This window comes from Rhincodon typus, chromosome 36 (assembly GCF_021869965.1).
Source record: "Rhincodon typus isolate 14 chromosome 36, sRhiTyp1.1, whole genome shotgun sequence".
NCBI classification, from domain to species: domain Eukaryota; kingdom Metazoa; phylum Chordata; class Chondrichthyes; order Orectolobiformes; family Rhincodontidae; genus Rhincodon; species Rhincodon typus.
Genome location: NC_063367.1, coordinates 5,043,441 through 5,070,653, shown reverse-complemented (window position 1 = coordinate 5,070,653; position 27,213 = coordinate 5,043,441). Strand labels below are relative to the sequence as shown.

The following is a 27,213-nucleotide window of genomic DNA, read 5'->3' as shown; positions in this document are numbered from 1 at the left end:
TCTCCTCACAGTGAAAGACAGACAGTTCACTAATGTCTGTCTTTCACTGAGGAGAGTCCTTTAGCTCCATATTTTCCTTTGACTGAAAAGGGGTTCTTATTCTGTATTATAGCATCAGCCATGGCTCAGTGGACGGCACTCTTCCCTCTTCACTTAGAAAGTTGCAGGCTTGGGTCCCAGTCCACAGACTCAAGAATGGTCAAACACTGACGTTTGCGGTGCAATGCTGGAACAGCTGCACTGCGAGAAGTGCTGCCTTCCTCATGCAACACTAAGTTGAGATGATGCTGGAATGAAGCCAATGTTTGTTGGAAACATCAAATACTCCAAAGATAAACCCTTAACCACAAGTGCAGCCACCCGATAATGTTGCGAGCGCACTGCTCAGAAATTCTTCGGTGCAAGTTATAATGTAGAGATCTGAACTCTGAGAACTTGTGATAATTATTCTTAGGTGTTGCAGTATTTGTTTACCCTATGGTTTTCACTTTATTGCTATTGGCATGATTAATTGTATTCTTTGTGTTCTTTTTCAGGTTTTGGCACCTTCCATGTAGCTCTCTTGGCTATCTGTGGGTGGGCAAATGCTAGTGATGCTGTTGAAATTCTGTGTGTGTCATTTCTGCTTCCCACGGCTCGCTGTGATCTTCACCTTAGCACAGCAGATATGGGTTGGCTTACAGCAAGTATCTTCCTAGGTATGTCTTTCATAACCTCCAATGACTATCCTCTGTGCCAACAGCTGATGCCTGCTTGAGGTTCCAACTGGCGACTGCATTGGCCCTAGAAATACCAAACGAAAGACTGAAGTTGAGTATAGGAATTTGTAAACATTTTTCTGTGCCATTATAATTCACCGTGTCGCCTTTAGCTGAATAGTGGTGATTCTGAATGATGCATCCTCCTTCCACCAAGTTGATAGAGCAGTCGTTTCTAAAAGCTTCCTTACAACAAACCCAGTATTGGTTTGTACATGGCTGATGGCACCTCTTGCAGGAACCATTCTAAAATTTCTCAGGATATTCAAAACATTTTCTCTGCTACACGCTGGACAAGTCAAGCAAGTTTGCAAATAGTTGACTGTAATAGCTAAAACTGCAGTATTTGTAACATAAAGGGCTTCTTGTGCATCAAGTTTACAAATGGCCTAGAATTTCCTGACAGGTTCTGTCCAAATCTGCACCGAATTTTCTGCTATCTAACTGCTGGTTGAATACAACAGGAAACCATTGTAAGTAAATTGAGGAAGAGCACCAAACCCTGAAAACTAGTCACCAAGGCAGAATAGAGGTAATTTGGACAGCGCATTAAAAAGAAAAATGTCAGATTTCCTCAATCTTCTATGTCAATAGGCAGTAGTGGTGTCTAGGTGTTGGAAACCTTATCAGACCATTTAAAACATTTGATTGAAAAATATAATTTAACACAATGATTACAGAATCAGCATATGTCTAATATGAAATATAAAATTTAGTATGGGTCATTGCTCATCAAACGCATTGGCATAAATATTGTTAATTTCTATATTTTAACTCAAATATCTGACCCTTTTGGACTGATGAGTTTTATTTTCAGCTTAACTGCTGTAGCACTCCAATGTGGGTATTACAGGAACTCCATTAGCTGGACTGGTGTTAGGTACTATGTAATGTTAAGGTATTAGCTTTGGTATTTCTCGTTATTTATTTATTTTCCTTACATCTTCCTATTTCTCATGGTTTTTGGTGTTTTAAACATCATCATTTTGCTTCCTTCTTGCTTTTTTTGACATGATACAAACACTTCTTTTGTAGCCATGATGTGGAGGTGCCAGTGTTGGACTGGGGTGGATAAAGTCAGAAGGCACATGACACCAGGTTTATTTGAAATCACAGGCTTTCAGAGTGTTGCTCTTTCGTCAAGTGTAACTTTTTTTGTAATAAAGTATTTGACTCACTTTCCAGAACATTCCCTTTCTGCATCCATGCAAGAACTAGTTTAGCAACCACTTAGCATTCAAATCTTGAATGCGCCTAGGTAAATAACAAGTTTGACGACTGAGTACGTGGCATATATTTAATGAGTTTTTACCCGAGCTCACCCTTCTTTCAAGATCTCAAGCATGTAAATCAAGATAATTGCAGTGAAGAAACAATACTTAGTTGGAGGTGCTATACGGTATTTCATACAATGCATTAAAAGTGGTGGATGTCAAAAGCCTTGTGGCTCAATTTGGAAAAGACTGGCAGGGTTGGGAGGGTTCGTGTGACCTTCGCTTTAAAATTCTACTTCAGTTAGTACCAGGAGGGGAAGAAAGGGCAAATTAAGGGTCATTTGACCCTTTGCTGTTTGTGGAATTTTGTTGAATGTAAAGTGGCTGCTGGATTGTGGTTAATTCACTGGAGGTGAAGCTCTTCAGGATGTCTTGAGATCTGGTATAGAGGCAGATTAATTTTTTTTAAAAACCAAAAGATGCTGTGCGGATGCTGTGAATCAGGAACAAAAACAAAGTTGCTGGAAAAGCTCAGCAGGTCTGGCAGCATCTGTGAAGGAAAAAACAGAGTTAGCGTTTCAGATCTGGTGATTAATTTTTTGTTTGGTCTATACACCCTTAAGAAATGTGTTGAATCTTTTCTTGCAAATAGCAGTCTTTCTTCCTGTTTTGTGTGCAGGTATGATGATTGGGGGATACGTGTGGGGAGTTCTTGCAGACCTGAAAGGCCGTCAACGAATCCTTGTTTTCTCATTGGCAGTGAATGGCGTCTTTGGCGCAGTGTCTAGTTTGGCATCTAATTATTGGCAATTCCTGCTATTGCGATTTATTAGCGGAGTTGGGTGAGTATTATTGAAAATAACACATTTGTAACGGCTTTTCATCTTGCACTCGTCAGGACAATTTGTGAGAAATGCCAAGAAAGGGGAAAACTTGTTACATTATATGTGGAGCGTACTGATGGGTTGGCAAGTGATGTGTGGAAGCATTGTCACGGCAAATGCACTCCTGGAGGCAGAACAGGAAGCAGGTTCCAAGTCCATCTCGGCCACAACAGGAATTGAACCACATGTCAGATAGCTAGACAACTGAACTAACTGGCTCCTAGCTTGAGGGCAGTCGGGAGGGTTTGGGTGTTGAAGCTGTGAGGAGCAGTGGCTGGAGCTGGGAGGGCGGTGGGGACTTAGGAGGACCAAAATAAATCATGAGAAGAATTGTGGCTTGTGTCTGCATTTCAAGGCTGATACCAGCACTGTCCCATCTAAGTCTCTGATCTACAGTTGCCACTGCTGTCACGGAAGAGTCCAATTGCGGGGGGGAGGAGGTCACAACCCTAATTGCTCAGCACAACCCCAATGCTCTCTGCCTCTGTCACGTTCTTTGAACATACTTTTTGGTGCCCATTTGGATCCATGTGATATACCGCCAAGAAAGAGTTGTATTTTCCTAGCACATTTCACAGGCTCAGGAAGTTGGAAAGTGTTTTACAGCCAATTAAGTAGTTTTGAAGCATAGTGACTGTTGTCACTACAGCAACACAGTTGTCATTTTGTGGATAGCAAGATCTCAAACAGCAACTTGATAAGTGAGCAGGTGGTTTGTTGTTAATTATGTTGGCTGAGGGATAAGCATTGGCCAGGACATCGTGGTGAATTCTGCTTGTTTGAGATAGTGCCCTACAATATTTTGCATCTGTCTGAGAGTTTAATAGGGCTTTGGGTTTAGGATCCCACCCGGAAGATGGGATCTCTGAATTGAACCCAAAATATATTTGCAACAGCAAGTCGAGATAGGTGTCTTTTGATTTTGGTCAACTGGATGGTGCCAGCATGCTGTGTTGTGATGGATCTTTGTCGTAATTTAACTCTAATTGATTGATTCCTCAGCGTTGGTGGCTCCATACCAGTCATATTCTCCTATTTTTCGGAATTTCAACCTCGGAATAAAAGAGGCTGTATGGTCAGTGCTTTGGCTACTTTCTGGATGGCAGGGAACATTCTAGCAGCAGGTGAGTAGAGTTGTGTTTGTGTGTGTGAAAGAGAAAATTAAGGGTTATACTGGTTCTTCCTTGTCCAACTCAATTACAATTGGCTTCCCTTGCCTGATATTACTCCCTGGGGCCATTTTGGCAAGAGAGTTGCTAATTGCCAAAGGTGTGAATGCACAGTGGCAGTACTGACTTTTCCTTCACACGGCCACACAGGAAGTCGGCCTTGTATCAAGGTGGAGCACCATTTGCTTAGACGATTCCAGTGAATATGAAATAAAATTATCTAGAGCAGGTCAGAGAAGCACACGGCACAGAAAGAGTCTGTTCCTTTCCCCCTTGATCAGCAGCATAATCTTTCCTATAATGCAGAATATTTCTGTTTTTCAGGTCTCCGTTCCTCTGATCAGTTTCCTGCACTTAACATTGATAGAATCATAGAATTCCTACAGTTCAGATGGAGGCAATTCAGATCATCAAGTCTGCACCAACCCTCTGAAGAGCATCTCACTCAGTCCCCCATCCCCTCTAACCCTATGCCTGTCACACCGCATTTCCCGTGGCTAATCCACTTAACCTGTGCATCCCTGGACACTGCAAGGCAATTTAATGTGGCCAGTTCACCCAATCTGTGCATCTTTGGACTCTGGGAGGAAACCAGAGCAACCGGTGGAAACCGCACAGACAGGGCGAACGCACAAACTCAATACAGTCACCCAAGGCTGGAACTGAACCTGGGCCCTTGGAGCTGTGAGGCAGCAGTACTAACCCCTGAGCCACCATGCCGCCCTATCAGTTGTTAATGGATGCATCGCTTACTAAGAATCTTCTTCCCTCCATTTGAGTGATGGTACATTGTCCCTGATTTTCAGCTTCAACATTTTGCATTGATTACTGTTATTGTAAGCATAGAGAATTGCTGCTGTTACAGTATAATGAATACTATTCATTGCTTCCCTGTGGGAATCACCCTTTATTGCTGTGCGGCAGAACCTGCCTTTCTGCCTACTCTCTTTTGTTCCATTTGCTAACAAATTCAAAAGTCTTTCTTAATCTGCTTGAGCTGAGTGCTGTATTAAAACTTAACACTTTATTTGGCAAAGTTATACCCCACAAGTTGTTGAATTTGCATTTGTAATGCCGTGAAACCTTCCATGGATTTATGACTGGGATCAACTTCTCCTCACTCTGCAGTGATCTGAGTCTTTCTCTGCTAGTTGGAAAGCATTTTGGTGTTGCTTCTCGTTGGATGCTATGTAACAGAATAGGAAAAGTAACTTACTGATATGGCAGTTGGTATTAGTATTAACATCTTGGCGTTGGGAAGATGGGGGCTAACACACAAGTTGGGCTAACTGGTTGGGATGCAACAGGATTATGCCAACCAACTAGGGATTGTCAGCTTTGTTTATTTGTAACAAATTATGGCTGGTTTGGAGCCAAGGTGCCTAGAATCCAGCTGTTGACATATTTATAATGTAAACTTGTCTTTACCATCTGCATTATCAATGCTGGATGAACACTTAAAGTAGAGGGAATAATATGCTTTGGACCAAATGTAGGTAAATGGGGTTAGTGTAGTCTGGTGTTTGTTGGTCAGCATAGATATGGTGGGTCAAAAGACCTATTTGTATGCTGTCTGTCTCTATGAAACAAAGCCTACAATCCAGTGAGAACAGAGTATGTGTGGTGTGACTTTGCCATCTGCTGGTGATCAAGAAGATCATAAAATCATAGGCCCTACAGTGTGGAAAGAGGCCATTCAGCCCTTCAAGTTCTCACTTGCCCTTCAAAGAGTATCCAACCATACCCTGTAACCCTGCATTTTTACTGTGGCTAATCCACTAACCTGCACATGTTTGGACTGTGGGAGGAAACTAGACCACCTGGCAGCAACCCATGCAGACACGAGGAGAATGTGCAAACTCCACACATACAGTCACCCAAGGCTGGAATTGACCTTGGTCCCTGGCACTGTGAGGCAGCTGTGCTAATCACCGAGCCTCTGTATCCTTTAAGCAACCTATTTTCCCGTGTGCCATGTCATAACTGTCTTTTATCAAGGCCACTTGAAGGTGTGTGAGAGTAAGAGGCTGCATATTAGACGTCACTGAGGATCATGGAAATGCATCTCATAAGGGGAGTTGTCTAAATGAGATAATCAGACTTCAAGTCTGGGGAGTCCTAAGTTTAGACTCTTGCTTCATTCTAAGTCATTTTTAAACCACTCTGGGAGAGCTTACTGCATGGGGGCAAGTGTGTTAGGTTTCAAAAATTTCACCTTGAGAAACAAATCCACGTTTGTATTTGACTCAAAGGAACGTAACATGGGAAGTTAGGTGGTATAATGGAGAAGCTGGGTGCAGGTTGAATTCTCCCAGGTCAATTTCTGATGAGAAGTTGGTGAGTTATGGAATTATAGAATGGTTACACCAGAGAAGAAGGGCATTCACCCTTTTTTATTTTTGCTGGCTGCCTGAAGTTGCAACTCCCTCTGCTTACTCTCGTTTGTTCCATTTGCTAACAAATTCAAAAGCCTTTCTTAATCTGCTTGTGCTGTGTGCTGTATTAAAACCTAACACTTCATTCAGCAAAGTTATATCCCTCAAGTTGTTGGATTTTGCATTTGTAATACCATGAAACCTTCCACGGATTTATGACTGGGATCAACTTCTCCTCGCTCTGCTGTGATCTGAGACTTCCTTCTCAGGTTACAATCCATTTCCTTTTTGAATGCCTCGATTTAATCCATGCACTAAGGCAGTGTATTCCAGGTTTTGACCACTCACTGCATGAAAATGTTTGTCCTAATGTTGCTGTTGCTTCTTTTGCCATTGATTTATGCACACATGTAAACCAATACTCTGCTCTTCCACCCCTTTTTCATTGTAGCCTGTATTTTATATCGACTCTTCATGTTCTTCCTCTCATTATAAATCACTTTGGACTCCTCTGCATTGCATTTAATTTGTCACTTGTCTATCCATTCCACCTATCTGTAAGTCCACTGATGCATAATTCTTCTTTACAGCCTCCTAAAGGTTTGCTTCAATATTATGGACAGCAACCTAAAAGCTGTTGACCCCCTAAACTATAAACAGTGTTACACAGGCACAGGATGATTCCCACTCTGTGGTGAAAATAAGCCTCTCTCAGGCTAGCAGTCTATTTTTTTCTACAGAAAACAGGCATCTACCTGTTAATTCACAACAGCTCATTGCTCTGATGATATCAAGACATGCGTACACATTGCGTCTTTTATGTTGTAAAAAGCACACAAAGCTTCACAGAAGAACTTCATCAGATAATGTTTAACACAAAGTCACAGAGGCAGATATTAACACAGATAACAAATAGTGGCATGAAAGAAGTAATTTTTTTTAAGGACCACCTTCAAAGGACAGCAAGAGAGAGTGGTGGAGAGGTTTAGAAAAGAAATTCCAGAACTTTGGGTCAGGTAGTTGAAAGCTAGTAATCCAAGAGCCCAGACCAATGCTCTGTGGGAGGCTGAGTTGCAGTTTCAAATCCTACTTTGGCGGCTGGTGGAATTGAAGTTTGGTTAATAGATCTGAAGTACACACCTAGTCTCAGTGATTGTGAGCACGAGAAATAGCATGAATTGTCTGAAAAACCCATCTAGTTCACAAATACAGGGAAGAAAATTTGCTGTTCTTACCTCATCTGAACACGTGGCTCCAGACCCACGTCAATGTACTTGACTCCAAATTGCTCCCTGAAATGGTTGAACAGTCCACCAGTTCAAGGGCAGCAAGAAATTGCCAGTAAATGCTTTGAAAATCGGGGATGTGCAATAGGCCAGAATTGGAGGAACTCAGAAATCTCGGAGAATTGTAAGGCTGGAGGAAATTGGGAGATGTGGAAGAGGCAAAGCCATGGATGAGTTTCAACATAGAGAAGATGGGACAGCTAAAGAAGAAAAAGATCTAACATCTTAAATGTACAATTTGTCATGGTGTTGCAGGATCACAATGTGAAGTATTGCTGATCATTCTACCTTGATTCACACTGAAACTGAACCATGATATTACCTGCAGAGGGAGGGGAAAATGTTCCAACTGGAGCAGAGGTAGTAGAAAAAAATAGTCTGTGTTCGGAATAAGTCAGTTATTTCTTGTGAAAATGAAGCATGAATTGCTTTTAAAAAAGTGTGTAATCTTTTATTCATAACCAAAAAATGTAAAAATATGCTTTGGTTGGAGATGTTTTTAGTTCTCTCTGTGTAAACTGCCTTCGACTACAACTGGAAACTGTTAATTCTATCCTATTTTTATTTATTCATGGGATGAGGGCATCGCTGGCTAGGCCAGCATTTATTGCTCATCCCTAAATGACAGTCAACCACATTGCAGTGGAGACAGTAAAGCCTGCAGAGACTGAAAGCTAGGGTCAATAAATGAGGAGCTGGAAAAGCATAGCCCATCAGATGGCATCTGAGGAGCAGGAAAATCAACGTTTTGGGCCAAAACCCTTCGTCAGGACATTGTGGGTCTGGAGTCCAGCCCTAGCTCTGTGCTGGTATACCATACTTGAGTAAAACCATGACTTAATGCTGTCATTTGACCTTTTTTCTCAGGTCTAGCTTGGCTGGTTATTCCCAGGACTTCACTGTCTTTCCAGCTGGGTTCTCTACACTTTCAGAGCTGGAGGCTTTTTGTGATGCTGTGTTCAATACCCAGTCTATCCTCTGCATTGATTTATGCTGTAGGGATGCCTGAGAGTCCCAAGTACTTGATGCAGGTAAGAATGTATCATCCTTTAACTTTGGCTGTATTTGCATGCACTCACAAATGGACTTTAATTATGGATCTGCCGTGATTAAAACTCCTGTGTAATTATAAAATTTCTTTCTGCTTTCTTGTTGGCTTGACTTTTGATCATATGTTTACACCAGTATTTATTTAATGAAGCTTTAACATGGAGGTCTGTTGTTATCCAAAACTTTGGAGTTGCAGGCTGTGGTCAGTAGGTGATGCTGTGGAGAGTTTCAGAACACTTACATATAATGAAGGTAACACGTCAAGTGACCATGGGCAAAGGCAGAGCTCTTGGTCTTAGTTTTCAAACCATGGTAAAGTTAGTGGTTGTCTGTTTCATTCGATAATCCTTTCTGTCGAATCTTGGGTTGTGGGCAACACTGACATGGTCTGTTGTCCTGAGAAGGCCCTTCTCCGTGAATCTTTGCAGTACGCGTTGTGAAGGTTCCCCCAACACCCATATTGGATGATATTCCAGCTGGTCCCAGGAATGAAAGATTTGTCATATCATGAGCGGTTGAGGTCTCTGGATCTGTACTCAGCTGAGTTTAGAAGGGTAAGGGGCGCTGTCATTGAAACTTACAGAATACCAAGAGGCCTGGATAGAGTGGATGTGGAGAAGACGTTTCCACGAGAGACTAGGACCGTAGATGCAACCTCAGAGCGATAGGACAACTCTTTAGAACTGATATGAGGAGGAATTTCTTCAGGCAGAAGGTGGTAAATCTGTGGAACTCATTGCCACAGTGGGTTGTGGAAGCTAAGACATTGAGTGTATCTAGGACAGAGGTAGAGGTTCTTGATTGGTAAGGCTTACAAGGGTTACAGGGAGAAGGCAGGAGACTGGGGTTGAAAAACACATCAGCCATGATCAAATGTTGGAGCAGCCTCAATGGGTCGAATAGCCTAAATCAGCTTGAATATTTTATGGCCTTATGGTGTTATAATCTACTTCATGGAAAGACTGAAACCATTGATTTTACTCCCTACTCCAGACTCCAATTCTGAGCTACCAACTGCATTCCTGTCCCTGGCAATGATCTGAGAATACACTCTGCTGTTTGCAGCCTTGGTATCACATTTGATCCTAAGCTAAGCTTTTCATCTCCTATTCCTGCCAACATTAAGATTGCCCATCTTCACTTCAGTACCATCACGCAACTTCACCCTGTCTCAGCCCATTTGTTGATGAAATCCTCATTTGTGTCTTTGTTACCTCTAGACTGGACTTATCCAGCACAATCCCTGTTGATCTCCCACATTCTGCTCCATAAATGATCATGTAAAACTCTGCTGCCCATGGTGTTGCAGCAACTCCTGTTTCCCTAACCTCTCTGTACTTGCTGATTTCCATTGGATTCAAGAACTTCTGGTGCTTGTTTTCAAATCCTCCATGGCTGACCCCTCCATATCTTTGTAATCTCAGCTCCATAGACCTCCAATACATAAGCAGTCCTCTAATTCTGGCCTCTGCTACATTGCTGATATTAATTGCTCCACTATTGTAGTCTGCGCCTTCAGTTTCCAAGACTGTAATGTCTGGGATTCACTCCCTACCCCTCCCTTTCTTTTTTTTAAAAGAACTCCTTAAAATCCCTTTGAACAAACTTTTAGCCATATGACTTCATATTTCTTCTGCTGTTCGGCATCATACTTTGCTTTATAATATTTCTTGAAGGTCCTTAGAATGTTTCATTGCGCTAAAGACACTATATTAATGTTCTTGAGTAGATTTGTAGCTCAGGTTGTGGATGCTGTGGTTGGTTGGTTAGTTCACCAACGTTTCATTACCCTGCTGGGTAACATCATGAGTGCAGCCTCTGATGAAGCGCTGTTGTGTTTTCCCACCTGGTATTTAGACGTAAGAGTAGACGAGGATGAGAACATGGTGTCCTTTGACGTTACCGCTCTATTCACATCAATTGACATACCATTGGCAAGAGAAGCACTAACAATACTACTGAAGGAACCAGACCCCAGTAACACCATCTTAACAGACAACATGCTAAAATTACTGGACCTATGCCTCACGACCCACTTTACCTTTAATGACCAAATCTATGAACAAATCAACAGGACACCCATACAGTCACCTATCTCTGGACTAATAGCAGAAGTGGTGATGCAGAGACTTGAAAGCATAGCCCTCCGCAGATCCAACCTAAACTATGGATCCGATACATGGACTACACTTTGGTCATCATCAAACGGACTAAACTAGAGGAGACTAATAAACTAATAAACAACACTCACCAGCATCAAATTCACCAGGGAAGAAGAACAGGACGAATGGCTCCCATTCTTAGATGTCATGATAGAATGCAGGGCCAACGGGGAATTTCTGACGAAGGTACACAGAAAGGCCACACAGACGGATCAAGTCCTGAATTTCAACTATAACCACCCCAACACCCACAAACGAAGTTGTGTGAAAATACTATTTAAGCAAGCGACAACACACTGCAGCAACCTGGAACCATGCCAAAACAAGGAAGAATACCTCTACCAAGTATTTAAGGACAATGGATACTTGAACAGCTGGGTCCGACGATGTCTATCACACAAACAACAACAGGAGGATACGGTACACCTTGACATACTCATCACGTTATCAAGAACATATCCGAACTGACGCCAAGACTCTTACAACCATTGGGCATCAAAGTGGCACACAAACCTACGTCAACCTTACGCCAACTGCTAACTCGAACCAAAGACCCCTTACCCACTATGAACAGAACCAACATGATATACAAGATTCCATGCAAGTACTGTGACAAACATTGGACAGACAGGGAAGGAAACTGGCCACAAGAATACATAAACACCAACAGCAACAAAAAGATATGACCAGTACTCACTCTTCTCCATTCACACGGATAAGGAGAACCACCAGTTCAGGATCAGGATCAGGATCAGGACAACATCAGAATCCTAGGACCAGCCAAACAGAGACAAGCATGGGAATTCCTAGAGGCTTGGTTCTCCACCAAGAAGCCCATCGATGAACATGTAGAATTAGACCCGATATATACACCACAGTGTAGAAAAGCTGGAAATGAGGTAATCAACTCCAGTGGACCCCACAGTTTAAATACCAGGTGGGAAAACACAACAGCACTTCATCGAAGGCTGCACTGATGATGTCATGAGCAGGGTAATGAAACATCTGCGAACTAACAAACCAGCTCGGCAAATGAACCAACCACATCACACTATTTTAATATTTATTTTAGTAGTAACTATGAAGGAAAGAACATGTGTCTCCAAGTCAGGATGGTATGCTACTTGAGAGTCAGTTGTGTCCCCTTGGCCTTGCTGTTTTATCTTCCGTGTTGATAGCTGCTGATGTGGAATATGTTATCAAAGTAAGGATATGAGGTCAATTACAGCAGTCAGCTCCGGTACAATGAATCAATCCATTCAGTGTGAATGTTAGACCTTGTATTTCCTTTTGTTCTTTCAGATACACATCAGCCTCTCTAATGAGACCTTTTCTCACTCATTTTTACTTGAAGGTGGAGGGCCTTTACCACAGATACAATAAACAAGCTATAAAGTGGAACTGATTTCTTACGATCACTAACTTCATAGAGTATGGAATTTGTTGCTTTTTCTATGAACAGAACAAATTTGTTCTGTCTGTCTCACTTGAATATTCTATTTATTGAATCATGCAGCATTAAAGGAGGCCCTTTGTCCATAGCTTTGCAAATTTCTCCTTTTCAAGAACATATCAAATTATCTCTTGACAGTTACTATTGAATTGGTTCTCACTACCCTTTCAGGCAGTCTGGCCAGATCTTCACAACTTGGGTTTCAAAAAAAATCCTCACCATTTTTCTGTATGTTTTTTTGCCAGTGGTTCTAGTACTTGTTTCTTTGCACTGATTCCCAGAATCCAACAGCTTCACCCTCTCAATTCTTCATTAGCCCTCGTGATTTTGAACAGCTGGAATAAGCCTTTAATTTGTTCAACTCTAAGTGAATCCCAGCTTCTGCAATCTCCTCAAAACTGATGTGCTATGTCCCTGCATTGTTCGAGCAAATCTCTGCATCCTCTCCAAGAGCTTGGCAACCTTCCTAAAGTGTGGTTTACAGAATTCGGTACATTGTGTTGGTTCAGGGATAACTAGTGATTTACAAGGGTTTTGCAACATTTCCTTTCTTCTGCACCCTATGCCTCCATAAAACTAAGGATTCTTGTATATTTTATCAATTTCTGCTGTTGTCTTTATAGATTTGCTTCAGACACAAGAAACTCTATTCCTGCACCCCTTGTAAAATGTTCCTGTTTTTGTTCCTTTCATGGGATGTGGGCAACTCTGGATAGGCCAGCACTTATTGCCATTTTCTAACTGCCCAGCGGGCAGTTAAGGAAAAGCCACATTGCTGTGGGCCTGGAGTCACATGTTCTCCAGTCCAGGTAAGAACAGCAGATTTTCGAAAGAACATTAGTGAACCACATGGGTTTTTCCGACAAATGTCAGTAGCTTCATGGTCATCATTAGACCCTTTAATTCCAGATTCTTTATTGAATTCAAATTCCACCATCTGCCATGGCAGAATATTGCTTTATCTAATTTCCCCCAAGAGTTAAAGGAGCACAGGATGGTCTACTGTTAGCTTTCTCTGCTTAGTCTCTCTAAGTTGATGTCTGTAGGAATTAAGTTTCAAGAGTTCTCCTGCTTCCATTTGAAGTTCATAATAAATGATTTATAAATCAATATGGAGCACCATCTTTATATTCCTTTGCCTTTAACCATAGAGTCATGCAGCACAGAAACCGATCCTTAGTCATTGTCATTATTCGCTTGCGTTCAGTGTGTTGAATAGTGTTTATCTGCAACCTGTTGTGATTAATTTTGTTTCAATTTTTAAACCATTGGCCAAGGAAGTCACTGAGATCACTAACTTTTTTACTAATTTTTGTACAAGATGACATACAGATTTTTAGCACTACTGCCATGCTCCACAGACAGAGGCAGACACACACACACCTTTACGCACTGGGTCCACTCCATTAACTCACTCATTGAATCTGTGGCATCAGTGACACATCTGACATTTTTAGCCATCCATAATTTCTCTGAGGTACAACCAGAGTAACTTCCTTGGTGATGAAGAGTCAACTATTTTGCTGTAGTTCTGGTCTTGAGTCTAGACCAGTCAGTGTAGAACAGCAAAATTCCATAACCTGACTGAGCCACACTTTTTTTTTTAATGACACTCCAGTAGTTTCATTTTCATCATTTCTGATTGTAGCCTTATTTTTAAATACCAGATTTATTTTCAGGGTGATGTTTGAATCATTAGCCTGCATCACTTGTCCAGTATCATTACCATCCTGTAATGCATGAAGATCCATTTCCTGATTTCCTCCCAAATTTGTCAAGCTCAAGTTTTAAAGTTTTGTTGCCTTGTTTTGGAATCCACACTGGGGGAAAGTATTTTTCCCCCAGTATATTTTCTCTATCCACCAAATTGACTCCTTTAATCACCATAAACGCCTCCATTAGATTGGCTCTATAATTTTCAAGGTAAAAGGAAACATCAGGGAAATGAAGAAAACTGGTAGACAATGGTTTTTGTTTAAAAGCTTCATGCACATTCTCTCAGTGTGGACGTTCCCTTCTGTATAGGGGCATACAATGTAAAATTTGCTTGAAGGAAGTTAGGATGGGCACTAAACACCAAAGTTGAATCTGAAGGTGAATCACATGGCCATACTCATATACATCCAGGAATGTGGATTAAAAATTATTACTGGGATTCAGATTGTTTCATGGTGTGAACGATACATGGTATTGAAACCATGAAGAAAATTTAGGTGTGGTAAAGAGGAAAAGTGTTCAACAACAGTGAAATTCACAGCTGACCTTGGGGAAACCTGTGTGGGAGGGCTCACAGCAGGGGACCAGCTAAGTGGATAGTTTTTAAGTGTAACCTTGCTATTCATCAGTGATTACTGTGGAGAAGGATATGGAAATACTAGAACGTGGAGAAATAAACAGTGACATCTTGAAAAATGTCCATATTACAGAGGAGGAGGTGCTAGATATCTTAAAATGTATAAAAGGTGGATAAATCCCAGAGACTTGACCAGGTGTACCCTAAAACTCTGGAAAGCGAGAGCAGTGTTTGTTGGGCCCCTTGCTGAGATAGTTGTATCATCGATAGTCACAGGTGAGGTGCTGGAAGACTGGAGGTTGGCTAACGTGGTGCCACTATTTAAGAAAGGTGGTAAGGAAAAGCCAGGGAGTGTCGCTGAACAAAGGGACCTTGGCATGCAGGTTTACCGTTCCTTAAAAGTGGAGTTGCAGGTAGATAAGATAGTGAAGAAGGCGTTTGCTACGCTTTGCTTTATCAGTCGTGCATTGAGTGTAGGAGTTGGGAGGTCATGTTGCAACTGTACAGGACATTGGTTAGGCCACTTTTGGAATACTGTGTGCAATTTTGGTCTCCCTGCTATAGGAAGGATGTTGTGAAAGTTGAAAGGGTTCAGAAAAGATTTACAAGGATGTTACCAGGGTTGGAGGATTTGAACCATAGGGAGAAGCTATTTTCCCTAGAGTGTCGGAGGCTGAAGGGTGACCTTTATAGAAGTTTGTAAAATCATGAGGGGCATGGATAGGGTAAATAAACAAGGTCTTTCCCCAGGGCAGGGGAGCCCAAAACTAGAGGGCATAGTTTTAAGGTGAGAGGGGAAAGATTTAAAAGGGACCTAAGGAGTGACTTTTTCATGCAGAGGGTGGTGTGTGTATGGAGTGAACTGTCAGGAAGTGGTGGACGCTGGTACAATTACAACATTTAAAAGGCATCTGGATGAGTATATGAATAAGAAGGTTTAGAGAGATATGGGCCAAATGCTGGCAAATGGGACGAAATTTATTTAGGATATCTGTTTGGCATGGACAAGTTGGACTGAAGGGTCTCTTTCCATGCTGTACATCTTTATCACTCTATGACTTGATCTTAACCATTAGAATGGAACTCCAAACATATAATAATCATGTTATCATTTCCCCTTAATATTTACTGTGGCCAAGATGGGGGGTTTTTGATACCGAGCAATGAAATCTTTCTTGCTTCAGGTTGGAGTTATGCATTTTAGGTTAAATCACAACCAAGCAGGGAATACATTAAAGCTCCCATTATTCTGACCTAAGAACAAAAGAGCTCCCTACAACATCATTGTGGCATTTTTCTCAAGCTGTGGGCTGTTAATGAAATATTTGTGAAATTGTTGTCATTGACATTGACATGAACATATGTGATACAGGCCTATCCCCAAAACAGATTGAATTGATAGACTGTGTCGTGACTTGGGGCTGTGTGCCGATACTTGAGCCCTACTATTCCTGGGGTCATCACAAAGATAATGATTCAATCAGAGTTCACATTTTACATGTCTGATAGAATCAGGTTAACAGAAAGCACAGAAGAAACAAATAAGTTCTAGCCGCAGGTAAACAAAACCAAGACCAAACAACATTTAACCCCAGACATAGTAGGAACTGCAGATGCTGGAGAATCTGAGATAACAAGGTGTAGAGCTGGATGAACACAGCAGGTCAACCAGCATCGGAGGAGCAGGAAGGCTGTTGGGGGAGGGGAGATTTTGAAGCTTGTGAAGTCCACATTGATACCCTTGGGCTGCAGGGTTCCCAAGTGAAATATGAGGTGCTGTTACTGCAGCCTTCGGGTGGCATCATTGCGGCAACGCAGGAGGTCCAGGATGGACATGTCGTCCAAGGAGTGGGAGGTGTAGTTGTTTGTTGCGAACCAAGCGTAGGTGTTCCACAAAGCGGTCCCCAAGCCTCCGCTTGGTTTCCCCGATGTAGAGGAGACCACAATGGGAACAGCGGATACAGTATACCACATCAAGCAGATGTGCAGGTGAACATCTGTTTGATGTGGAAGGTCGTCTTAGGGCCTGTGAGGGGGGAGGTGTAGGGGCAGGTGTAGCACTTGCTGTGGTTGCGGGGAAAAGTGCCGGGGGTGGGGGGGCTGGTGGGGGGTATGGAGCGGACAAGGGAGTCACGGAGAGAGTGGTCCCTCCGGAAAGCAGACAAGGGTGGGGAGGGAAAAATGTCTTTGATAGTGGGGTCAATTTGCAGATAGCGGAAGTGTCGGAGGATGATGCGTTGGATCTGGAGGTTGGTGGGGTGGTACGTGAGGACGAGGGGGATTCTGTTTTGGTTGTTATCGTGTGGAGGGAGTATGAGGGATGAGTTGCGATAAATGCAAGAGACACGGTCGAGGGTGTTTTCGACCACTGTGGAGGGGAAGTTGCGGTCCTTGAAAAACGAGGACATCTGGGATGTCTGGGAGTGGAATGCCTCATCTCGGGGGCAGAGGCGAAGGAATTGGGAATAGGGTATGGCCTGTTTGCAGGAAGGTGGGTGAGAGGAGGTGTATTCTAGGTAGCTGTGGGAGTTGGTAGGCTTGAAATGGATATCGGTTTCCAGGTGGATGCCAGAGATGGAGACAGAGGTGTCCAGGAAGGAGAGAGAGGTATCAGAGATGGTCCAGGTGAACTTAAGGTTGAGGTGGAAGGTGTTGGTGAAGTGGATGAACTGTTCGAGCTCCTTGTGGGAGCACGAGGCGGCGCCGATACAGTCATTGATGTAACGGAGGAAGAGGTGGGGGATAGGGCCAGTGTAGCTTTGGAAGAGGGATTGTTCCACGTATCCTACAAAGAGGCAGGCATAGCTTGGGCCTATGCGGGTACCCATGGCCGCCCCCTTTGTCTGTAGGAAGTGGGAGGGTTTGAAGGAGAAGTTGTTAAGGGTGAGGATGAGTTCAGCTAAGCAGATGAGGATGTCAGTGGAGGGGAACTGGTCGGGCCTGTGGGACAGGAAGAAGCAGAGGGCCTTTAGGCCATCTGCATGGGGAATGCAAGTGTATAGGGACTGGACGTCCATGGTAAAGATGAGGTGTTGGGGACCAGGGAATTGGAAGTTTTGGAGGAGGTGGAGGGTGTGGGTGGTGTCGTGGATGTAGGCGGGGAGTTCCTGGACCAAGGGGGAGAAAATGGAGTCGAGATAAGTGGAGATGAGTTCGGTGGGGCAGGAGCAGGTGGAGACAATGGGTCGAACAGGGCAGTCAGGTTTGTGGATTTTGGGAAGGAGATAGAAACGGGCCGTGTGGGGTTGGGGAACGATGAGGTTGGAGGCTGTGGGTGGGAGGTCACCTGAAGTGATGAGGTTGTGGATGGTTTGGGAGATGATGTTTTGGTGTTCGGGGGTGGGGTCATGTTCAAGGAGGCGGTAGGAGGAGGTGTCAGAGAGCTGGTGCCTGGCCTCGGCGATGCAAAGGTCAGTTGGCCATACTACAACTGCGCCTCCCTTGTCCGCGGGTTTTATGGTGAGGTTGGGATTGGAGCGGAGGGCTACACGTTCTGTGGGGGAGAGGTTGGAGTGGGTGAGTGGGGTGGAGAGTTTGAGGCAATCGATGTCGCAACAGCAGTTGGAGATGGAGGTCGAGGGAGGGTAGGAGGCCTTGGGGTGGTGTCCAGGAGGAGGGGGTGTGTTGGAGGCGGGAGAAGGGGTCAGTAGGAGGAGGGTTAGGTTCACGGTTAAAGAAGTAAGCGTGGAGGCGGAGGCGGCGGAAAAACTGTTCAACGCCCAAGCATGAGTTGTATTTGATGTTTGGGTGGAGGGGGACAAAGGTGAGCCCTTTACTGAGGACTGATCGTTCTTCCTCAGTAAGGGGGAGGTCTGGGGGGATGGTGAAGACCCGGCAGGGGTGGGTGCTATTGTCTCCTCTGGAGCTGCTGGCTGTGGAAGTGGTGGGCAGAGCGACGTCGGTGTCAGCGGTGGGCGGAGTGGCGTAGGCTGGTAAATCCTGGATGTTGGTGGCAGCGGCCTCATCGATGTCTGTGGTGTCAGCCTCGGAAACAGAGGCGGCGGCATCAGCAGCGGCGTCGATGGCGTTTGCTGTACTGGAAGTGGCGTCATTCGTGGGTGCTCCGAAGGTGGCCACATGGCCAATAGCAGCGGGCACATGGTGGGGAAGGTCCTGGGTAGGGAGGCAGGCACCAGTAAGTTTAATGTACTTTCGGTTTTTAGTGTCCAATAAAGCCGAGTAGAATTGTGAGTTCAGGTTGTGGATCCTGCGAAGAATAAAAAACAGGAGAGGTCCTTTGCAGGTCTGGGAGATGGAGGCTCTGAGCTGGGGTAGGCTTAATTGTAGTATCAGGAGATGCCGGCGCATTGCTGCGAGTGTGTGTTTCAGGAGTCACAGGGAGAAACGCTTCTGAAGGATCTCAATGTTCTGAATGTAGCGGTCGTCGCGGTTGGGGCCAAATTGGCCTCCTACCCTCCCTCGACCTCTTCATCTCCAACTACCGTTGCGACATCGTTGCCTCAACCTCTCCACCCCTCTCACCCACTCCAACCTCTCACCCACAGAACATGCAGCCCTCTGCTCCAATCCCAACCTCACCATAAAACCCGCAGACAAGGGAGGCGCAGTTGTAGTATGGCGAACTGACCTTTGCATCGCCGAGGCCAGGCGCCAGCTCTCTGACACCTCCTCCTACCGCCTCCTTGATCATGACCCCACCCCCGACCACCAAAACATCATCTCCCAAACCATCCACAACTTCATCACTTCAGGTGACCTCCCACCCACAGCCTCCAACCTCATCGTTCCCCAACCCGCACGGCCCGTTTCTATCTCCTTCCCAAAATCCACAAACCTGACTGCCCTGTTCGACCCATTGTCTCCGCCTGCTCCTGCCCCACCGAACTCATCTCCACTTATCTCGACTCCATTTTCTCCCCCTTGGTCCAGGAACTCCCCACCTATGTCCATGACACGACCCATGCCCTCCACCTCCTCCAAAACTTCCAATTCCCTGGTCCCCAACACCTCATCTTTACCATGGACGTCCAGTCCCTATACACTTGCATTCTCCACGCAGATGGCCTAAAGGCCCTCTGCTTCTTCCTGTCCCGCAGGCCCGACCAGTTCCCCTCCACTGACATCCTCATCTGCTTAGCTGAACTCGTCCTCACCCTTAACAACTTCTCCTTCAATTCCTCCCACTTCCTACAGACAAAGGGGGCGGCCATGGGTACCCGCATGGGCCCAAGCTATGCCTGCCTTTTTGTAGGATACGTGGAACAATCCCTTTTCCAAAGCTACACTGGCCCTATCCCCCACCTCTTCCTCCGTTACATCGATGACTGTATCAGCGCCGCCTCGTGCTCCCACGAGGAGCTCGAACAGTTCATCCACTTCACTGACACCTTCCACCCCAACCTTAAGTTGGACCATCTCTGATACCTCTCTCTCCTTCCTGGACACCTCTGTCTCCATCTCTGGCATCCACCTGGAAACCGATATCCATTTCAAGCCTGCCGACTCCCATAGCTACCTAGAATACACCTCCTCTCACCCACCTTCCTGCAAACAGGCCATACCCTATTCCCAATTCCTTCGCCTCTGCCGCATCTGCTCCCGAGATGAGGCATTCCACTCCGGGACATCCCAGATGTCCTCGTTTTTCAAGGACCGCAACTTCCCCTCCACAGTGGTCGAAAATGCCCTCAACCTTGTCTCTCGCATTTCCCGCAACTCATCCCTCACACCCCCTCCACACGATAACAACCAAAACAGAACCCCCCTCGTCCTCACATACCACCCCACCAACCTCCGGATCCAATGCATCATCCTCCGACACTTCCGCCATCTGCAATCTGACCCCACTACCAAAGACATTTTTCCCTCCCTACCCTTATCTGCTTTCCAGAGGGACCACTCTCTCCGTGACTCCCTTGTCTTCTCCATACTCCCCACCAGCCCCACCACCCCCGGCACTTTTCCCTGCAACCGCAGCAAGTGCTACACCTGCCCCTACACCTCATCCCCATCCTAGGCCCTATGAAGACCTTCCACATCAAACAGATGTTCACCTGCACCTCTGCTAATGTACTGTATTCGCTGTTCCCATTGTGGCCTCCTGTACATCGGGGAAACCAAGCGGAGGCTTGGGGACCACTTTGTGGAACACCTACGCTCGGTTCGCACCAAACAACTACACCTCCCAGTCGCGAACCATTTCAACTACACCTCCCACTCCTTGGACGACATGTCCATCCTGGGCCTCCTGCATTGCCACAATGATGCCACCCGAAGGCTGCAGGAACAGCAGCTCATATTTCGCTTGGGAACCCTGCGGCCCAAGTGTATCAATGTGGACTTCACAAGCTTCAAAATCTCCCCTCCCCTAACCGCATCCCAAAACCAGCCCAGCTCGTCCCTGCCTCCCTAACCATTCCTCCCACCCCTATCTCCTACCCACTAGCCTCATCCCACCTCCTTGACTTGTCTGTCCTCCCTGGACCGACCTATCCCCTCCCTAACTCCCCACCTACAATCACCTTTACTGGCTCCAACCCCGCCTCTTTGACCTGTCAGTCTCCTGTCCACCTATCCTCTCCTTTATCCATCTTCTATCCGCCTCCCCCTCTCTCCCTATTTATTTCAGAATCCCCTTCCCCTCCCCCATTTCTGAAGAAGGGTCTCGACCCGAAACATCAGCTTTCCTGTTCCTCTGATGCTGCTTGACCTGCTGTGTTCATCCAGCTGTACACCTTGTTATCTCAGATTCTCCAGCATCGGCAGTTTCTACTATCTCTATCCAAAAATATTGGTATTATGGTCGAGGAAAGCAATGCAGAATCACAGTATAATAGCACCAGTCCAAAGGAGTTAATAAGATGGTCCCTTTGCTTCCTAGGACTTTCTGTTCCATAATTTCTTTCTTCAGGTTTTTTCATTTCTTTGCAGGAATTGGAAGGTGATTGGTGCTCCAATTATAAAGTCTTTTGGGTTATTGGTTGAAGGCAAACCTTAAAGCAACTAGTGAGAGAGAATAACTGGCTTTGTTTAGACTGGTGCAAGAGACGGAACCTATTTCTTTAGCTGTCCAGAGGCATGCCTCCCCCTCTCCCATCTTAAACACTCAAGCTATTCACTTGCACAGGAGCCATTCAGAGAATTGTCATCAGGCTGATGGCTTTTTGGCATCCATAACTGGTCACAATTGCACAAACCACCCAGTATCCTGTTGCTGGACAAATCATGTAGCCCAGTGCCATAGATTTGCTGGACAACTCATGTACCCGAGTGCCATAGTGTCTTATCTCTTCTCCCTCACTGTTTGTTTGCAAAGTAACAGTGTAAACACAACTCACAATGAGTTCCACTAACTTGTTTCTAAAAGTGATGGAACTCCTTCCATAGTCCTTTTCCCATTTTATTCCATAATCAAATATAAAGAAATGGTTTGAGAATTGGCAAACTCATTTCATTTATAACTCTTCACAATAAGCAATTTTCTCCAAATATCTTTCCGTAGGATTTGAATACAGTTTTAACAACTAAAATGTACAAAATGTTAGACAGGACAGTGTAACAGAGTCTATGTAATCTTTTCCATACAAGTGTGGCACCTCATGTATCTAATACATGTTTTATTGATCCCAGAGACAAGTAACATCCAACAAGAGGTGAAAATCACGTGAAAACTCACGGTTGTCAGGAGGAAACAAATGTGGAAAATTCTTCACCAACATTTTTGAGTGATTACAACTAATTTAAGAGACCGCATTGAATCTGACATTTTTAATAGTATATTTGCTTCTTGAATGAGCTGATCCCCACTCAGCCAAGGCCAGGTCCATCTTTCTTTCCCCCTCTGAGAATTTTACAGCAAACCAGGATTCATTTACATGCTGTTAGCCTGCTTCACTATTCTCTTTAAGTAGAACTGTCAATCAACAGGCCTTGTCCTGCCCTTGTATAGCTTATAAACTTTGACTTTTGATCCTCCCTAATCTGCTAAGTTGTTTACATGAATCCAGTCTAGTCTATTGTTTGACAAGCCTTGATCAAATCACCCCGGTCCATACCATATTCCAGTACTTACAGTTCCAACCTCTCGGTGAGGTATTTTAAACTACCAGTTGACCTTGCGCACTCTCATGTTGCAGCTTCTATCCCATCACCACATGAGGGAGCAAAACTGGTCATCATTTTTGACCCAAGGCCTCACTAAGGTCTAAAATGGAGAATTTTTATTTGGTAATGTGTTGATCTCCAAGTGCATTGTCGTACATATTTCTTTTACAAATGGGGTTTTGTGGAAGATGGGCACCTAAACATGACCCAGTGACTCTGGCCATACAGGTTTCAGGGAACGAAAGGGTTGTTATCACCTCCAAACTTTGGAAGAAATTACCATTGGTTTAACTTATAGATTCAGATTTAGATCTGGTCTCTCAGCGGTTCGTGATGGGCCTCAGCATGGTCTTTTGGTGGTACGTTGGGCAATCACTCGGCTCGTGGCAGTGTCTTGGCTCAGCGTGCGAGTGGTTCTGGCCCTGGCATGTACCCGAGGCACCGGGGGAGATCAGAGAGGTGGCAGTTTCAGCAGCAGTATCTGTGATGTCGAGAACAGACCAGCTGAGGTCACTAGAGAGCAAGATAAGGGGAGGATTCATCAAAGACTGTTGAACTTTTAACTTATTCCTTTATTTTCCTAGTTTAGACTACAAAAGACTTTAATGTTAACTATCACTGTTCTTTTTAATTTTTCTACTTATTCTATGAAATCATGCTTAACTTCTTATCTGTTGTTTATCTTACTACTTTGTACCTAAGTTTTGTTTTGTACCTAGGTACCTAAGTTGACGCCGTTATACACTTTTCACTGTACTCCTGTACTTGAGTATATGTGATAATAAAATCTAAATCTAAAACCTAAATCAAACTTTAGAAGAAATTACCAAATTACCATTGGGTTAGCTCCAAGAAGGGGAGGCATTAGCATTGACATATTGCCATGTCAAGCTGTGACCCACTTTCCATCAGCAAATCAAAATGGGATGCTGACTAGTGACCTCCTTGGATGAGTAACTGCACCAACAGTTAATTTTGTTTTGAAGTGCAGTGAATATAGTCAAACTGCTGCCAGAGGTTAGGAGCCCAGTAAAGAAATCTACTGAACAGTAACTGTATGTCTTTAAGTATTTTCACTTCTTTTTGAAATTGATTAGCTGAATGATTAAATGGACTGAGACGCAATGATTTGCAAATTCATTTTGCAAGTGATTGGTGTTTTAAAAATAATTATCGAAGTCCTGATTCAAGCACAAAATTCTTGGCTAGTGGTTCTTTGTTTTCCAAGCTGCAGAAGTCTGCATTAGTGCGAATTGATACTTGTGTTTTATGTATTCAATGCAACTGGAAAGATGACAGCTGCTGATATTTCTGGGCTTGTAATCCGTGAATAGGGTGGCAGTGGTGTGGCAGTCAGCAGAGCTCCTCCAGGATGCTGTCTAGTCTGTATGTAAATTGAACAGCAAATTCATTTTCAAAGAGTGGCTATTTATATTCAGTCAGCAGATGGTGCTCATTCAGCCCATCCACAGCTCTGGCTTCTGCCCCTTTGACGCAACCAAGCTACAGTCCGTAGCAAGTTACTTCTATGCATTTTGTTTTGTAATTGAGGGCAATTGGGAAGCTGCCATTGGTATAATGAAATAAGGAATGATCCTTATTGCTTAAAGTTTAAAAGTTTCCCTAAAAGGTTGTGGATGTAAGGGGTTACTATTGGAGGTTGCAGAACTGGGATTGATAGTTTTGGTTCAGTAAGGAATCCAGAATAAATCGATAAAATTGATTTGAGGAACTGACTGGTTGCAATTTAGAATGATGGAATAGGCTTGAGAGCCCCAATGGCTCTATACCTTCCTATGCAGAGACAATTCAGCATTCTCCAGCTCTCTTATCAATTGAGACACAAAACTTGGGCTGGGTAGCCTCAATAGAAGTAACATTTCAACCAGACTCCTGATGAAAGGTCATCGACCTGAAATATTAAATCCGTTTAGCTCCACGGATGCTGCCTGGCCTGCTGAGTTTGCAGTTTTGTTTTTGTTCTTGTTTCAGAAGTCCAGCACCTACGGGATTTTGATTTTTGCCCAGAGTGGACAATGAGCAATGTGTAGAGTGGCAGGAGTCTAATTCATTCATTCATTGGATGTGGGCATGGCTGGCTGGGCCAGCATTTGTTGCCTGTTCGTAATTGCCCCTTGAGAAGGTGCTAGTGCGCTGTAGTCCATGTGGTACAGGTGCACCCAGAGTGCTGATGGGAAAGTGATTCTGGTATTTTGATCCAATGACAGTGAAGAAATTGATGTCCTGTCCTGTTTCTGCACATATAAAGTTACCATTATCTGTTTATTTTCGAGAAGCAAATATTTCCTTGAAATGAACTCTGTTTGTTTCTCCTGTGAGTACATGGTTTTTAGAAGGTGACCTTTTGTGGGCCTTCGCCAGATCGAGCATCTTCGTGTGTTGCTGCACCTGGCATTTGAGCCTTTGATACATTAGCTCACCTGTGTTTCCAGTAATCAGTGCAGTCCAACTCCACCAAACAAAATTCCTATCCACAGCCCTCAAAGACACTTTTGAAAAAAAAAAGCCCTAGCAGAATGTATTTCTATCTACCTCTAGAAAACCCTTCTAGCCAATCCATCAAGCACTACCTGTCCAGCATGTGGCAGATCACGAATTAGATTCATCAGCCATGTTAGAATTCATCAAGTCGAAGTGGGAGCAAGTGATCCTCAATCCTGAGGGACAATGTTCATTGGAGAAGAAAGAAATGGTACAACAATAGTGGAGAAATCAATTTGAACAATAGACAATTAAGATAGCTCTGGAAGAGTGTCATATTATAGTAAGGCAAGGCAATAAATCCTGGTCATTCAACATTGTTGGTTGCTACCTGTGCTTCTCACCTGTGTAGGAAGTTAGTAGGTTCCAGTCCCACCTCAGAGTCTTGAGCATGAAATCCAGGCTGACACTCCAATGTGTTGCTAAGACATTAAACTGAGGTCTTGCTGTCCTCTCATGTAGGTGGTGAAGATCTCACAACATTGTTTGAAGAGCAAAGGAATTATTTTATGTGCTAGCCAATTTCATAGAATCTTAGAATCCCTACAGTGTGGAAGCAGGCCATTCGGTCCATCAAATCCGCACCAACTCTCCAAAGAACATCCTACCCAAACCCACTCTATCCCTTTAACTCTGCATTTCCCATGGCTAACCTACCTAGCCTGCACATCTTTGGACTATGGGAGGAAACCAGAGTACCTGGTGGAAACCAACACAGATACAGAGAGAATGTGCAAAGTCCACACAGACAGTCATCCAAGGGTCCAACTAATAAAAAGATTATTGTTCATTCTTCCATTGCTGTTTGTGATAATTTGCATAGAACAAGCTAACTACTGCATTTCCTATATTACAACAGTGACCTGACACATAGTCGCCGAAGTGTGTACACGATGCAGTGCAAAAATTCAGCAAGATTCTTTGTGCAACACACTTCAAACTTGAAACCACTACTATCTATAAGGACAAGGGCAGCAGATACATTGGAGGCATAGCCCTCCAAGCCATTTTGCTTTGGATACATATTGCTGTTCCTTCAGTGTCACTGGGTCAAAATCTGGAATTCCTTCCCTTATAGCATTGTGGGTGTCCGTACAGATCATGGACTGCAGCAGTTCATGAAGGAAGCTCAGCAGCACCTTCTCAAGGGCAGTTAATGGGCAATAAATCCTGGCTTAGTTAACAGCACCCATGTTGTGTGAATTATTTTTTAAAAAATATACTTCAAAAGTAGTTCATCAGCTGTTCAGCATGTAGATTTTGATAGGAGGAACACGGTGATCACTTATTATTTGGCAGCTGTGGGATTAGGTTGAATCAAAGCATGAAGGGTCTTGGTGCAACTACACTGATCACTAAAACTATACCTCAAGTTCTGTAAATAAAACACCCAAACCACACACTGGGCTATTTTTCTTGAAGGATACAATTAAAAAGTAGGGAAGTTGAGCCACAGTTGTATCTGGCCTTAGTTTAGTCCACACATACAGTAGTGCATATGTTTATGACTGCTGTTTTACAAAAAAGATATAGAAGCACTAGAATGGATACAGTGAAGACTTACAAGACTGATACCAAAAATACATGGATATGTGTCTCAGGCAAGGATTGACAGACTTGGCCTGTTTTGATTTGCAAAAACATGGCCGAAGGGTGACCTAATAAGGTCCAAAGGAGGAAATTGCTGGGGCCTTGAGGGAAATCTTTATATCCTTGGTGGCTACATGGGAGGTCCTGGAGGATTGGAGAATAGCCAATGTTATTCCTTTGTTTAAGAAGGGTAGCAAGGATAATCCAGCTAATTACAGGCCGGTGAGCCTTACATCAGTAGTAGGGAAGTTATTGGAGAAGATTCTTCGAGACAGGATTTACTCCCACTTGGAAATCAGTGAGAGGCAACATGGTTTTTTGAAGGGGAGGTCATGTCTCACTAACTTGGTTGAGTTTTTTGAGGAAATGACAAAGACGATCAATGAGGGTTGGGCAGCGGATGTTGTTTACAT

The 27,213-nt window shown here is 44.1% G+C and overlaps 1 protein-coding gene across 2 annotated transcripts in view; it reads left to right on the top strand.

The window, feature by feature from the left end:
- The first annotated feature begins 365 nt into the window (after positions 1–365).
- Positions 366–27,213, top strand: part of sv2 (synaptic vesicle glycoprotein 2) — a 59,003-nt gene continuing 32,155 nt past the window's right edge. Inside the window, exons 1-5 of one of the 2 annotated variants that reach the window (XM_048617258.1) lie at positions 366–412; positions 537–698; positions 2,652–2,814; positions 3,859–3,980; positions 8,554–8,717. In XM_048617258.1, the coding sequence (XP_048473215.1) occupies positions 668–698; positions 2,652–2,814; positions 3,859–3,980; positions 8,554–8,717 (480 nt within the window). In that variant the 5' untranslated portion in view covers positions 366–412; positions 537–667. The remainder of the gene's footprint in view (positions 413–536; positions 699–2,651; positions 2,815–3,858; positions 3,981–8,553; positions 8,718–27,213) is intronic. The other variant, XM_048617257.1, reaches the window with a different exon arrangement.